Here is a 17,469-nt window from a genome sequence, read left to right as displayed (position 1 = left end):
GTTACTCAAATAAAATTCTTACCACATTTTCAAAAGAGTCTTTCGGTCAAGGTTGCGCCCCTCATAGTACCAAAGAAATATAGACATTATACTTTCGTGAGACATATTTACATAAATACTAAAAAGAATGTTCATTAGGTAAAAGAAAAAGTTTAAAAAAGATTTGGTACCTATCTAATACAAGTTTAAAGATACACTGACAATTATAATTAAAAGGTTTGTCGTCTGTCGGTTTGGGATAGACTAAGGTAGTAAGTAGGTATTAGTCGATCGACCTATTTTACCGACGTATATGATTTCAATCGAAGTTGAGGATGATATTGTGTTTGAAGAACTTTATGTTGGTATTATGTAGCGTTTTTCCCAGGAACATAGTTGTAATGATACCTATTTATCGTTGTTAGGGTTCCACCGGGACGCTGTGCAGCGCGTGGAGACCATCCGTTTAGCACCAGCCGACCAACAAGTGCTGGCCAGCATCGTCACTGCGCACGCGCCGCCCGCCTCCTACATCAAGCACGTCTGCTATACTAACTTCACCAGGTGAGTACCTATTCTAAAGAGCATCCTGGGTACGGTGCGACTTATGGATTGCTGTTTATAATTTTTATTTATAAATAACAATCTATAAAATTAAAGAACAAAGTAGGTACTTCTAGAGGGGTATAAGCCCATGTACATACGTCACGTCATGACATGACGATGACGTTAAGTTTACTTTGCAGACCTTTGCAGAAATAAAAATCATTAAAAATCTTTGCCCATTCGCACTTTAGAAAATGCAATCACTCATCAGTCTCATCACATCATATGTCCTTGCTAGAGTCTAAACTTCGCTGAAATCAAAAATGAAATACAAAACATCCATCCAACTCTATCTTGTCCATTCTTCCATTTTTAATTACTAACTAAACATGACAGATTGGAATAGAGAACACACAATACGGATATATTTAGACTGCTTGATTGACTAGGTACTTGTATAAATGTATAGACACGCGAGTCATTCACGATGACGCGTAGTTTTGTGAAAATACGGGCTAACCAAGCGTCTGCCCGAATGAAACGATATGTAAATATAATAATATTATATTATCTATTTTTAACAATTCGCCTGTCAAGGCAAAGCCTTCGGTTCACAGTTCGATTTAGCACAATTAATCGGCGAATACAGAAGAAAGGCTACTCGCATCAATCATCGGCGAATGCTGTCAACGACTTTAAACGTATGGACTGTTAGAGGGTCAGAAGTTCAAGAATGAAAATAGGACGTATCACCTATCAAAGCTTTTAATTTGATGGAGGATAAAATTGTGAATTAATAATATGACACGTTATATAGAACTGCTTATATAAGTTTGATTTTCATTCTGTATATGGTTTTAAAATTAATGACTTAATTCATACTTCCCGTAAATGGAGCAATATTATAAAACGTAGCTAAATCATTAATCATTGAGCTTAATGGGTTGACCAGTAGTCATCATTAAAGAAATAAATACCTGAATCAAGGATAAAGGATATCCAAACGGCATAAAGCGGTAGAAATTATACGTATAGGTGTAGGTGTAGTTTTGTGGAGCACTGTATATTTTTACTATACTTACCTTTGATTGTAATAATTAAATAAATAAATAATAAAAATACCGCTTGTGTCGGTGTAATGAATATGAAAAATATCAAAAAAGTGACTCTAAATTGATAGTAGACAAATTTTGCTGCTGTCATTACGTAATCGATAAAATGCATTTTAAAATAGTCGTTACCACGATTCTTACAAATAAGTTGTCGATTCAATACAGCGATAGAAAATAAAATATTTCAAATGCCTATCTTTATATAGGTACCTAGTCTAGGTCCTTTTAAAAGTCCATCTATTTCGCTCGTCTATGAATGTAGGTGAGTTTAATACGTCTTGTGATTAATGTATCAGCCAGACATTAATTGCAGCCGGCGATTAGAGCCGTAATTATGCTATGGCGGACGTATCGACACGTGGACCTATTGTTTACGCACTCATTACTACGTTCGAACGGTCTCATTCTAATTGTCTGGTTTGTTTTGATGAGAGCTGAACTTCGAAGAGCTGGAATCAACATATACCTATACATTACCAAAGGCAATGTACTCGTAACTCCGTATAGACGGATAAAGTCTAAGAAAAAAAACGTACCTCAAAGCCCTAGAGAAAGGTACCTACGGTGGCCTAGATGGCGTTACACCTTTGGGGAACGCTCGGTTAGATGGCGCTAATATTAATATTTGACATTTTAACACATATCAAGCTAACAATATGGGCCAAATTGTCAAAACTGAGGTTTAAAAGTTTTAAGCTTGTGTCGAGAGATGGCAGTCTATGCACTGTGATTACACATTTTACTTTGACAGTAATTAACTATCTATAATACTCGATCCTCTTTGACATTACCTATGAATTCACATTTGACATTATATATATCGTCACTACTTTGAAAAAATCTCGTATCCCACGCTGCTCCTCAAAGTTAAAACGCAGTAAGTCTATATGCATTCCATACATACTTACTACAATTTTCTTTTCATTGACAGACGAAGATACAAGTTTTTTTAAAAGTAGTGACGATATGTACAATTGTGTGAAGCTGAATTCAGACCCAAAAGCAAGGAAGAAAAAGAAGAATGTAAGATTATCGCCGCCTAGCGTCATAAATTGTTAGTTTTCCTTCTCATTAGTGAAGGCTACAAACCGACCTGTGGTGCTATGCTCCTTTCATAAGTCTTTAACCGACTTCGAAAAGGAACGGGTTAAAAAGGATGCCACTCCCAAACTAATAATATTAACTACTGCGAAATCTAAACACAAAGACAATGCTAGGTATAATCCAGCCAGTGCGAGAATTCATGTCATATTGTAATATTACTTTCTCTATTCAAATTGGTCACTTCTCACACGACAAACCATATTGATAGCCGGATTCCAAATTCTAAACTCACATAAACTTATCGTGATATCTCAAACTTCACAGTCTAGCTTCAAATATCCAAAATTACGGGTTAGCATCAAAATATGATTTGAAACGAATGAAACGAAATGACTGGCACCGTGAAACTGTAGCTTCCGATGTAATTTTGCGCCACATTAGGATTGTCAGAGGATCACGCCAACCCCATTGTTGCGCTCGACCGAGTCGAATAGGCTGAAAGTTTCGTAGAAAATGGCTGCGATTTTATTTTATGTCTCGTAGATGATCGGCGCTGCTAAAAATAGAAATCCGCGTCGCGACTTACTCAGAAATGAATTTTAGATGACTGCTCAGCGTGCGGTATTATTGAAGTTGCTATTTTCAGTTATGAGTTCTGCTTTAATAAGTTTTATATTGCTTTATTAATGTCTCATTTAAACTTAGATAGATACTTTGCTAAAGACCGACCATATACCGCAATGTAACGAAAATCGCATGCAACTTCATCATTCATCAATCATCTAACCGGGCTCTACTCATTAGATAGATATGTTTGTCCTATTTGTTGTTTTTATATGTGTATTGTGTATGACCAACGTCTCCGACGTTGATTTGTTCCATTTTTATCATACCTACACACATGGAAGATTGTGGTATTCGAACTTGTCCTGATGATGTTGATGATGCAGCAACTTAATACCTAAACTCTAGGAAACTCTAGGTCCATGGGGTCCCAGTGCGAACAAGTTGTTCATAGAAATCGCAAAGCATCTGGTTGAGGTAACTGGTGACCGAAGAGTTAGCGACTTCCTCGCACAACGTATAGTATTGCGATACAGCGAGGAAATGTCGCCAGTATCCTTGGTACAATGCTTCAAGGGCCTATTTTAGACATTAGCTAGCTTTTAAGTTTAGTCTTAGTTTCTTATACCTAAACTTATTTCACCAGCATACAACTAGGGAACAAATAAAATTATTTTTTGAATATTTTTTCATTTGTTCTTTTTTCAAGTAGTCACACTACTATATATAAATTATAAATTGAAATAGATATCATACACGAAAGAAAAATTGGCGGGCGTGTGGTCTAGTGGTAAAGACGTTAGGGTCCCCCCACGTGTGGGGGGACCCTTAGCCGCGTAAGCTGAAGACCCGGGTTCGATTCCCGGCTCGGCCACCAGCGGGCCTTGCCGATTTTTCTTTCGCGTATGATATCTATTTCAATTTATTATTTCACCAGTTTTAAAAGATGCTTTAAACGTTCCAGGTACGGCTACCCATCTCCGATCTACGTGAACGTGGTGCGGGACCCGGTGGAGCGCGTCATCTCGTGGTACTACTACGTGCGGGCGCCGTGGTACTACGTGGAGAGGAAACGCGCGTTTCCCGACCTGCCGCTGCCGGACCCAGCTTGGTTGAAGAAGGTAAATGTTTCATAGTTCGAGCTTGGGAAAATCGAAATTCGAAGTTTCTCTATCAATCTAAAGACGCTTATGTCTATCAATCTAAAGACGCTAATGCAATTGATTAAATGAGCATTTCTTTTTTGTGCCACTTTTATGATGTGTGATATTTTTGAAAAAAAAAATGCTATTTCTACTCAGAATTACTAGCCTTTTCAATCCTAGTAGTTAAAAAAATTGTCCCATACGATTTTTTCATAATTTGTTACCATTTTCCGTACATGTTGTATGGCGTAACAAAGGAGGAAAGTAACAAAAATGTATGGAAATTCTGGGACACTTTGTCTCCCAGTGAGATTGAAAGTACTCGTGATTCTGAGTACAATTGACCTTAAATTCGCTAAAACAATAAAAAAAAATTATTAGCAAAAAAAAAGAAATGCTCAAATTCGATTCTCGTGGTTAAAAGAATCGGCGAAATCCGGCAGGAAAAGCTTTGTGTTTGCGTCTGCGCAATAAGAGCGTAAAATATGTACGTCGTCTAATCGCAAGGTTTCTCTCGGCTTTTGCAGGATCTGAGACGATATCATCTTGCGTTATCCCGGCATTTGCTACGGCTCATGGGAGGCTAGGGTCCGCTTTTGACAACTAATCCCAAGATTTGACGTAGGCACTAGTTTTTACGAAAGCGACTGCCATCTGACCTTCCAAACCGAAGGGTAAACTAGACCTTATTGGAATTAATCCGGTTTCCTCACGATGTTTTTCCTTCACCGAAAAGCGACTGGCAAATATCAAATGACATTTCGCACATAAATTCCGAAAAACTCATTGGTGCGAGCCGGGGTTCGAACCCGCGACCATCGAAACGAAAGTCGCACGTACTTACCGCTAGGCTACCAGCACGGGTAGCATGGTCGCGCGATAGACGATAAAATATCAGGCCGTCCCTATCGCACTATTAGTAAGTGCGATAGGGACGGCCAGATGTTTTATCATTTATCGCGCGACCATAATTGCCTGCCAGGGCTTGACACGATATATGAGGAGATATTCTTATTCCTCAAATGTTCACATTCATAGTGCCTAAAAGTGGACAGTGTAAAGCAGAGCCGAGTCGTGCCTAGTTAATTTCGCTTTCTGCATATCTTATGAAACTGCGTCCATTAAGACAGAATCGAGCCGCGTCGAGTCGTATTCAAAATGTATGGGAACTCGATGCGACGCGGCTCAATTCCGCCATAGTCCACCAAACGACCACATACAGTCGACCACTTAGTTACCAACGTTTTGTCTTTGCAAAGTACACATAGGTACTGTAGCCTGCCCGTGCATCGAGTAATGTACTAGGGTACTAAGATACATAGTTTGTCAATTTCTTTGATAAACTGCATTACTGGTTGCTTCATATCCATCAGTTAATTTTATTAATGGACAGTGACATGCCCCGTTGCATTAGCTGTACCTACTACAAAAGTAATTACCTTTACCAGAATATTACCTTAGAACTGAACAAGACCGCCTGGTGGTTTTCGATCGAGTCTGGACCACTTCATTAACTATGTTTTTTTATTGTTATGTTCCAATAGATTACTCTATTTAACTCTAGGATGATCGTAATTATTGACTTTGCTTACTTACAGTTTTATTATCATCATTAAAATAAAAATTATTATCATTTGATACTTTAGGGCTTATGGCATTAAATTTAAATACAGTAGATTAATGATAATTACTTCATCATAAATTAAATAGTTCTGATTACTTGCCAAATCAATTTTGAAATATTCATTATTGGATTGAAAACCGTTTCGGGGACTCTGAAAATTATTTGTTAGGTATGATTTAAGAGGGCTTTCGTGTTAAAAATAGTGAAATCGCAACCGAGCGCTCGATCATACCGTGTGTAGTATCAAATTAAAGGGCTTTGCGAGTAGTTTATAAATATATATCACATTATAGGACTTTTTTGACTTGGTCTAACAAAATATGAGAAAATGTCCAAAACTGGTAATAATTGTACCGGTGAAGGCTCGTTTTCAAAAAATTGGCAAAAATCAATAATAGCAATTTATAATCACTAAGGCATAACAGCAATTTAAGTAAACGTTGCAGATTAATTTAGTACAAAACTTACTTCGATGTGATGTAGATTTTCAAAGAAATTGTCACTTAATTTTAGGTAATTTCTGAAAAAATTGAATTCGCCTTAGGCTAGTTTACTCTTTTTCAAAAACTTAAAATAAAAATCTAGTCTGAAATGATTGTGGTACAGGATATACGAATTATAAATTTACCTGTTTTAATATTCAAAATTGTCCAAATTTTACAAATAAGATCGACTGATTCAGCTCTATACGTGCGTTTTTCTAAACGTGCATTAGAGAAAATTCATAATTAATTTAGTGAGTTAGTTTTCAAAAATCCAGTCTTATAAAAATCAAGATAATAAGATGCTCTAACTGGAACTTGAATTAAATAAATCTATTGGATAACGGAAAGTGTAGTATTTCACCGACTAAAACTATCAATTTTACATTATTTTGACGTTTTTTTTTGAAAGCAGCCTTAAAAGTTAAAACCTAATTGAGAGACGAAGACATATCTCTCTCATCTAAAATTCCTAGCATTTCTATTCCAAGCATGTACTAGCGCAAAAAACAGTTTCGCACGAAATTCTGAGTGAGCAATCAAGCAAGCCGGAAAGAATCGCATAGCCGGCGAAATTATACCAGTGCGCATAGACTATGAACAGCACCTCATGAGTCGTGAGGACTCAGTTAAAGTGTCCGCCTACCGTCATTAGGAAAACTATTCGCAAGCACTTACCTTACAAAGTGTTTGTGAATAGTTACTGATGTGAACTTGACTTATCACTTATATTTGCTTATTCTTTATTGATTATAAAAAAATACAAAGGACTAAAGAAGAAAAAAAGAAACTCAGTTACCTATAACTATTTGAGGGTGGCCCACAAAAAGACTAAATGTTATATTATAATGCCAAGGAAAATACTTCCCGCACCAATGTGGATGAAGAGGGGTTCATATTGGTGGAAAAGAAGAGCAAGGCGCGCAGAGCGGCTCGTAAGACTATGTGTGGCTCTGCGGAACCGGTGAATTCTGGTCTACGGATTGCCACACCGAGTAGGGCGCTCTACGTGTCACGCCTGCATTACTCCGCCGTTTCCGACGAGGTGGTGGACTACGTTCGCCGGAAGACTAGCTACACGCTGAGGGTGCAACAGCTGCAGTCGCGTCACTACGTGCACTTCAGCTCGTTCGTTGTGCGCGTGCCGCGGCCGCTGCAGGACACCATTGCGAGCGCAGACTTCTGGCCGAAAGGTGTGGTTTTTCGGCGGTTCCGGGGCAAACGACGCAACGGAGCCACGCTGTGACGTCATCGCCCAAATCCATCATTGTTTAATTTTATTTTTATTATTGTTCTCTTTATTTTCTCTCTTTTTTGTTATCTAAGTTTCGTGACGCATTGGTTTTACTGTAATGTCATGTAAACATGTTTTTACTAATAAATAAATAAATAATAAATAATTTGGTAGGGCAGTTAGTCTTCAAACTTATCTATGACCTATAAAAGGTCAATGACCGGACAATTTATATTCGCAAACTCTGAACTGTATTACTAGCCTAAAACTGCATGTAGGAAAAATATGTAGTTTTGACTCAGTAATTACCACGCCCCAATTCGATCTTTAATTATAATTTAACGTAAAATTATATATCCGAATACAATATACGGGCTGTTTCAAATAATATGTTTTTGTTTGAAGAAACATCCCTATTGACACTGACAGATCGTTATCATGTTGAAGTGCCATTCTATTCACATCAGCCCCTTTAGCACAACTTACCTTGTCGCGCGTTACCTTGTTGTGCTAAAGGGTCAGGCGTATAAGCATGGTCGCGCGATAAGTGATAAAATATCAGGCCTTCCCTATCGCACTATTGGCAAGTGCGCATTGGCAAAATGCTTGCCTGTCTGAAGTTGGTTTGAAAAGTAAATGCTGAAAAGCTGCGAAGCTCATAAAACACTGGTCGCCCAGCTACGCGCTCCAATATGTTGTGTATGAGTGAAATCCCAGCATCCAATCTATTTATCGTATGGCAATTAAGACTACAACACACTGTAATAACTAGTTCATAATCTAATAAATAATAATACCTAATAATAAATATTGGGGACACTTACACAGATCAACAGCCCCAAACTAAGCAAAGCTTGTACTATGAGTGCTAAGCGACGATATACATACTTAAATAGATAAATACTTACACATACTTATATACTTATTACATAGAAAATTATTTATTATTATTTATTAAATTATTATTGAATTCTAATTGTACATTATGACATTGTTTTAATATTTAATTGGTATATTTTAATTGTATTTAAATTTGATATTGTTAATTAATTATTGATGTATCATTTGTAACTTATTAATAGTCATTAATGCATGTTAGACAGAGTAATATATAATGCCAATTAGCACGTAAGGTTAATCTGTCAGTGCCGATAGATTGGAATAAATAAATATGAAATATGAAATAAATATGAAAACATCCATGGCTCAGGAACAAATATCTGTGCTTATCACACAAATAAATGCCCTTACCGGGATTTGAACCCAGGACCGCGGCTTAGCAGGCAGGGTCACTACCGACTGAGCCAGACCGGTCATTTAAATTTACATTCCTCCAACTCCTCCAAGTTTGTACACTGAAGGACAATATGCCGAACAGTTTGCTTTGGGCATCCGCATTCGCTACATTCCCGATCGCTCCATCCCCATTTTTTCCGGAGGTAGGCTCAATGTATGACCCCTTGTTCACCTGCTCAATTAAATGGCCGTGTTCAGATTGTGTGATTCAGGATGACGCGAGGATTTGTCAAAAATATCCTTTAATAGTATGAATTTACGAACTAGAGCACGCGTCTTCGTGGATGTCACGAAGAATGTTCATCGATCAGTGTATCGTTTAGAGATGCCCCGACTAGTAGTTTTGGCCGAATAGGAACCTAATAATAAATATTCTTAGCCCCATCTTTCGGCTCACTAGGTACTACCATATATTTGGCATGATAAAAAACTTCACATTTAGTAGGTGTGAAAACTATTCGTTTTTGCACATTAATTTTTTTGCACAGAACTGATGAATGTACCTAGTTAGAGTCCATTAAATCGAATCCATAATTTTTATTAAGGGCCGGTTGCACCAAACCGTCTGTCACCGTTAAAGCGTTTGTTTAATTTTATTGTATGGGAAGTTCCATAGACCTCTGCTGTGTGACGATCATGTGACTGTCAAATATGGTTGATGCAACTTGCCCTAAATCAACAATTGCTCATAAAACGAATAATTGACTCGTCGTATTTCACGACTTTCCTGAATCCTTCTTTGATCGTTAATATTGTAGATTCGGCTCGAAAATATACATATTTGGTATGCAGCCGAATATTAAATGTTATTCGGCCAAGTTGCCGAATACTCACGACATCTCTAGTGTCAATGAATGGGTACAATGGTCACGTGCGCACCCGTTAACTGGCTGCGCGGACGCATGCGAAAAAACCGTGTAATTCGCAGGCGTCGAGGAAGCGATCCGATGCTCGATCATAGTTTGTTTTTACTAGGGCCAATTTATAAACGAGCTTTTACTCGCGCCTTTATACTGAAGTTTTTGCAGATAGGTGTTTAACTTCATCTTTGCTACTCAATAAGTACTACCTCAAATAGGTAAAATATAGAAGACTTGTTCAAATTGCTTACTGTATTAGTTGCTTTTTTATTGTTATTAAAATACCGCGGTAAAAACTTACAGCAGCACGGGAAGCATGGTCGCGCGATAGACGATAAAATATCAGGCCGTCCCTATCGCACTTACAAAGAGTGCGATAGGGACGGCCTGCTATTTTATCGTCTATCGCGCGACCATCATGCTTCCCGTGCTGAATCAGAATCAGAATCAGAATCAGAATGCTTTATTTGTAAAAAATAGGTACATAATTAGGTCTTAGGTCTATGAATGGTCTGAACAAACTATGTTTTGCCGGTTGGCATACAAATGTCAAAAGGGACGAGAGGCACGAGAGCAAATGAATAATATAAAATTAATAAATTACAATTAGTCAGAATTAAAATTACAATTCAAATAAATAGACACAATTAAAATTAAATAAAGATTTACAATTAAATACAAAAAATAGTCATTATACATTACTTTCTAATTGATATTTTGTATGTCACAGTCATCTAGATATTCTTTTATGGAATAATAAGCCTTATTAACAAGAAAATTAAAAGATCTTTTTTGAATATATTCACGTCCTGTAGTCTTCGTATGTTATCTGGTAAGTTATTATAAATTCGAGGTTCCATTCCAAATATACTTTTTGATAGAAGTGCTGTCTTATACAATTTGTTTTTTATATTGTCAACTTTACGAGCACTGTTAAATTTTGTGTATTGTCCTATATTCGTTTTGACATATAATGCTGTTTCATATATATATAGGGATGGAAGAGTTAAAATTCTTAATTCAGTGAATAAATCTTTACATGGTTCAAATTTGTTTCTGCCACACATTGAACGTATACATTTCTTTTGACTTATAAATGCTAAATCTCTGTCTGTTGAGTTTCCCCAGAAAATTAAACCATATCTTAAAGTTGACGTGACGTACGCGTGATAGGAGGTTAGGACAGCAGATTGGTTTACTACCTTTCTAAGGTGATAAAGCGTATATGAAAATGTACTAAGTTTCTTACATATATTGTCAATTTGATACTTCCATGTTAATTTATTATCTAAGCTTAATCCTAAGAATTTTGTTACGTCAGTTTCATCAATTATATGTCCCTTGTAGGATACGTTTAAATCCGTCACTTTGTCTGTTCTTTGTTTAAAGTGCATTATTTTTGTTTTGTCCAAATTAATACAAAGATTGTTACTGTTAAGCCAATGAATAAGGGATTTTAAACAATTGTTTATTTTTGTTTCGTATGTCAGTAAGTCTTCTCCAGTGAATATGACGGTACTATCATCGGCAAAGAGAATCATGGGTTCCTCGATAGCTAAAGGGAAATCATTTATATAAATGAGAAATAAGAGTGGTCCTAAAACACTACCTTGTGGGACGCCTGCTTTTATTTCCCTAAGATCGGATAGAGCAGTAATTTGGTTTTTTGACTTGACGCATATATAGTCCAGTTGGGTAAATTGCTTTCTCCCGGATAGGTAAGATTCAATTAAACTATAAACGTTTCCTCGGATTCCATATCTGTATAATTTAGTCAATAGTATTTTATGATCAACAAAATCGAACGCTTTGGTCATATCCATGTAGAGAGCAGACACGGGTACCTTATTATCTATATTGCTCATGATAATGTTCAGTAAGTCATAGATTGCCATATTTATTGATTTGTGCTTTCGGAATCCTTTTTGTTCTTGTGCGAATAAATTTTTGGTTTCAAAATAATTATTTAGATTATTATATATAAATTTCTCGATCACTTTTGAAAACACAGGTAACAAAGCTATTGGTCTGTAATTATTCATTAATGATTTTGGAATATAGCCCCACAAAATTTTGAAACAAGCATACTGCCCACCCGATAGTAAGTGATAACCGTAGCCTATGGATGCCTGTCTGACTCTTTAAAAAAGATAGGTACCTACATGCTGTACCTATACATACATATCCAAGATCCCTGGAAAATAGCCAGACAGGGAGCTTGCTTCACACATACATACTGATTATGTTGTGAATATGAATATTGTCGCTAAACTAGAGACCTTTAATTTGGCCCTTTAGTCAGTAATTTAGTTGGATGCTTACGAGTAGGTACAAATATGTGCTACATCCAGTCCCATATCATTAGCAAAAAAGCCTTTAAAACCGATCGTAAAATTAACTATCTAGTACCGACAACGACGATGTTATCAGATGTCTGGTGTCGGCTCCTTTAGTAGCTTTTACAACTCCACGGTTCTATTGAAGATATATTGAATTTCGATTGTGATATTGTAAATAAATATTCGGACAATTTGGTTTTCCATTTTTTGAACGCCGTAGGACGTCCCGTTACACTACCAAAAGTGATCTGTCACGACCCACGATTGTGATGGGCTACTTACTGGCTCCATGAAAAATCGATAATCACGATCAGATCGATGCGCTTTGATCTAGATGCCGTCAAATTGTTTTTGAATGAGAACAAAGTTTATTTAAGGTCTAATTGATTTGGTTGATAAGTCGTCGAGTGGGTTTACGACAGTGGGTCAAGCTTTTAGGCAGAAACGTAATAAAACACCAATGAATAAAAATTCGATACAATTCTATTATTAGATCGGAAACCCTAAACTTTCGCCCACTACGATAAAAGGTAAAAGGCTACTAAGAACCGCTACAGGCGAACTGGAGCATAACTGAAACTTGTATAAGTTGCAGTTGCGATGCAGTCTGACTCCTAACCCTTAGGGGCCCGCCCACGTATTACGTCACGCAATATTTTTTTACCCCTTCCCTTCCCTCATGTCACGGTTTTTCTGTATCCCTATAACATGGACAGTCACATATATGTAGTATCATTAGTATGACTCCCCTTTCCCTTACGCTGTGACGTAAGTAATATGCGGATGACTTTGCATAGTGATGCATCATGCATTTTGGACTCTATTGACAGCATGTTCCCGGCTTCGCCACCAGTGGGCTTGATCGCTTTTTCTTAAGTTTATGGTATCTTAAAAAAAACAAATCAAAAAAATATTTAATAAAATAATTTGATTTGTTCCCTACATCCAGCATGTCAAAATTCAAATTTGAATAAATCTTTGTCAAGGTCATGCATTTAAGGGTTAAGATAAGCCAACATACTTGCAGCAATACTTTTTTAATACAATATGAATACGCCGGTAGCCCATTCGATGATAGACTTATTAAGTTATTAAGTATCAAGTTTACATAATGAAAACGGTACTAAACTCTTGAGAATCAATCAACGCACGTTACGTAACATAACAATATGTAAGAGGGCAAATAGTCATCACAGGCATCATTATAATGTGTTCAATCAGATGCTGAACGGAGATTCGAAGAAAAAATAAATTAATTTGAGGCGTTCCAGTCTAAAGGGTCCTTAATAACTCATGTGCAATAAGAGCCATTTTATAAGGATTTCTGTTGGATTTTCGCTCATAATGGACGTTACTACAGTTGCAGCATAAGGGGTCTTTAAACATGGACAGCCACATTTGGTTTGGGACCGGGAATGTTAACTGCGTTCATTATTCGAGCTGGTCGCGACGGCTGCAACGAGTAGTGATGTGAAATAATCCGTTTTTAAAGTAACAGCGCTGAATTTAGAATCCAGAAAACTAATTTTTCAGTACAGATGGTGCTTTTTTTACGCACTAGTGCGAAAAGTGGTTCATTATATGCCAGGTCGAAACTTCGGAGTGCCATCTGTACTGAAAAACGTCGTACGATACACGTGCAAAAAGGAAATTCGTAACTCGTGTCGATTTAAATTTAAAACACTCCCTTCGGTCGTGTTTTAATTTATCGCCACTCGTTTCGAACTTCCTTTTTTTCGCACTTGTATCGTAATGTACTATTATTTGTCTTAAGTAGGTAGTTGAAAAAATAAATAATGAAACGAAGAATGTAAACATTAAACGTAAACAGTAAAAAAAGTTCAGTTAAGTTCTCAGGCACACTTTGGAAACGTATCAAATTATTTAAAAGGGGAGTTGTGTTGGGCCCTCCCAGGTCCTTACCAAAATGGAACAAAAGGAAACCTTGTGTTTTGTATATATTATACGTATTATGATATGGTAGTTTTTCAGTTTCATTTCTAATCTAACTGTTTGCTAAATGTTAAAATATATTAAATTCCCTTAACACAAACAGAACTTAAATTTCATAATCCTCGGTTTTATTGGATTGCCCGTTAATAGGTACTTCTTTTTTACAACTAACAGATCCGGACTATAAATAAGTGGAAGGTGCCTCGAACATCACTCCCCGTGATTGTTTGCGTCCGTCCAGTCAAATTATCTTATGCCGTAACGTGTGGTCGTGCCCCTAATTGTAAAACGGTACAAGAACGGGCACTTACCAAAGATTTCAAAAGTAAGGATAGGGCGATTCATACAATTTCATGGTAACATTTTCGTTTGATGGGCCTTAGAACGCAAGAACGTGATTGGTTGACGTGATTCACATGACATCAACATGATGAGAGATCGTATTATTGGCTTACCGGTGTCTCGGGCAGAAGGGTCAGCTGGACATGCCTGTGCGGCAGATGATGGACGGAATAAACTAGTAGGCCCGAATGCGCTTCGTGGATCGGACCAGGCTCGCCAAGACGGAGGTTGTTAGAACATCCAACATAACCGACGGCCCATAAGTACGTGCATTTGAGCAAGCTCGAGGAGCCTTCCGTCCCTACCTCTCTGATATGACCACGACCAGTGCCTCTGCGCCCTTGCAACAGAAACAGCTGACTGATGCAGTCACAGTACATTACGGAATGGTGGCAGCTTAATACAGATGTAAGAAGCGCTTGGCATCCTTTGGCTCGTTAGGTGGACGACATCCAGATAATTGCAGGTCACGACTGGATGAAAGTAGCTCAGGACCGGGACAAGTGGCGTACTAGAAGACAATGCTCAGCAGTAGACGATATATGGCTGATATGATGATTATCAGGAACACAGATAGTAGGTACCTACACCATCGCTGTGCTGGTACCATTTTAGTGCCCATATGTCACGTCCTTACGAAGTAACATAAGTCAATGACCAGAACGGTCACTAACAGCCTAGCGCCCGCAGCGACCACTGACAGCTCACACTATCGAGTTATGGAAATTAATGGTATCGACAGTTGCGCGTCACTGCAGATTTTCCGTGTTAATTACTCCATTGTTGAGCGGCCAGCACAATAGAGTTTGTGTGCTCAGGCGCGCGAGTTACAGGCCTTAGGGAGATGGTACACTTATCGGCGCACAGTACACAATCTCCTAATACTGTTCGTCATGGTTCTTTTCGCTTTAGGGCCACTTGCACCAACGAAAATGGAGGGTTAACCCACCATTTTATATGGAATTTGACAGATGACAGCCCATTAACCCTGAGTTAAGTGGTTGGTGCAAGTGGGCCTTCCATACAAAACAAGTTCAAGTGCAATGGGTGCAAGTTCCATAGAAAACCAAGCGCCAGAAGCCTTCGGCCCGGATCCTAATCGGTGTAATGTGAGTCATCCTTTTTTTGTCGGATGTGTGACATTTAAAATACCATTAGATAAGACATGGATAAGACCTAATCCGATCGTTTTGGATAACATTTAACTGATTTCATCTATCGTCTCTAGGGTCAAACTTTCTATGAGATGAATATCTTAGGACAGAAAGTTTAATATTGGACAAGGAGTTGATCGTTATCAACATAGAATCAGGTTATGGATAAACAGTGGGTTTTATTGATAGGTAACCATTATTTATTAACCGAAGTGCATGCATGCACCCATGGTTTGGGTCACAAGTCATATCGCACGACCCGAAACTAAACAATGGACAGTTTACTTGGTCCTTAATACTTGTACATCGAGATAAGATCGTTCTAACAGTATCGATATTCTTCATCGATATGTGTAAAGACTCCCTTAAACATTTTAACGATGTTACTTCTGTGAACTTACAAAAAATAAATTAGTTTACCAACAGCAAAAAGCCTAACGTTTTAATTGGAAATTTAAATGATGTTTTTTGGCATTTGCCAATATGCAAACTCCATATGTATTTTGCATAATTGTGTTGCTACAACAATGGTTTACGTACGTTTAACTGTGTGAGATAGGGATCTTCATCTACTGACTGCCAATCGAGTAGCGGAGCGGACCTAAGTTGATAGATGCCTTAACGAGTTGGGTACTTCGACACCGGATTTTAACTTGACTTACACTATAACAAGGATAACACCCATAAAAGTAGAACTTCAGATTTTTAAAGATATTTACGAAATCCGGAAGATAAACTATACTATTTACATAATGGTTAGGGTTTATTAGATATCCATGTAAATTCTTTGTTTCCTTGCAACATTTTGCGTATAAGTATTAGGTTACTTACTAAATTTATTCAGTGGTGGTCGCACTCCATAAAATATATCTACTTGGTAATACGAAATTCTATATTTCTTTAAATACACATTCCATAATTTAGCGATTCTGTAAGCAAAGAGTTGCCTGCGTTGGGTTGGGAAACACCAAACAGTAGGTACTTAGGCATTCGTAACCTAACGCAGGCTTTGCCGTAATTCATCTCAGAGTAATTTGATAATTGATTGGGTAATGGCTCTCTCGCGGTGCCGTCCTCTCACAACGGACGCGTCACATACTTCACAATTTGCTCGTAAAATTTAAATAAAGTTCATAAATTCGGAACCACCGGTAATTAGATCGTGTGCCTATAAGTGTAAAGATCATTTTAAAAATCGTCAGCGATACACTTATGACATTTTCGTGCGTGCATCTTATCTACTGTGTGCAACGTTAACCTCCTCCAGCCGCATCTCCTTCAAGCAATTAGCTAATCTCGTGCCCGGAAACATGGTCGATAATCCTAATCTCAACACCGATAACCTGGGTGTAGGTAATCTGGCACGTAATGCTGGCTCGCAGCCGGATTTAAACAAATTAAAGGATATTTACCACAGTGATTCTCAAATTACAATTAGAAAACGCAAACAGCCTGATTTTGAGAGTGACATCACAAAAGACATTTTGGAATTTCGCAAGGATATAAAGGACCTGGTGGACATTTGCAAATCTCAAAAGTCTGATATATCGAGTATGAAGTCGGATGTCTCTGATATCAAGGACCAGCACTCCAGCGTGCGGGCGACGACTGAAAACCTGGTCATCGAACACAATCAGTTCAAGGCCGATATCGCGGAATTTAAGGACTCTCTCAACTTTCACTCCCACCGTCAGGATGGTCTATGTACACGTGTCGACGCCATAGAAATTACTGTCAATAAGATAGAATCGTTAGAACGGGATGTCTCCACCTTGAAAGAATCTTACAATCATTT

General features: G+C 37.7%; 1 protein-coding gene across 2 annotated transcripts in view; it reads left to right on the top strand.

Annotated features, from left to right (window-relative positions):
- Nucleotides 1–17,469, top strand: part of LOC125231715 (heparan sulfate 2-O-sulfotransferase pipe) — a 215,086-nt gene that overhangs the window by 185,814 nt on the left and 11,803 nt on the right. For both annotated transcript variants that reach the window (XM_048137253.1, XM_048137254.1), the window contains 2 exons: nt 405–543; nt 4,210–4,366. In XM_048137253.1, coding sequence (XP_047993210.1) covers nt 405–543; nt 4,210–4,366 — 296 coding nt within the window. The remainder of the gene's footprint in view (nt 1–404; nt 544–4,209; nt 4,367–17,469) is intronic.

This window comes from Leguminivora glycinivorella, chromosome 12, assembly GCF_023078275.1.
Source record: "Leguminivora glycinivorella isolate SPB_JAAS2020 chromosome 12, LegGlyc_1.1, whole genome shotgun sequence".
Taxonomy (NCBI): Eukaryota; Metazoa; Arthropoda; class Insecta; order Lepidoptera; family Tortricidae; genus Leguminivora; species Leguminivora glycinivorella.
The sequence above is the reverse complement of the archived record's forward strand: the minus strand, read 5'-3'. Positions and strand labels throughout refer to the sequence as shown.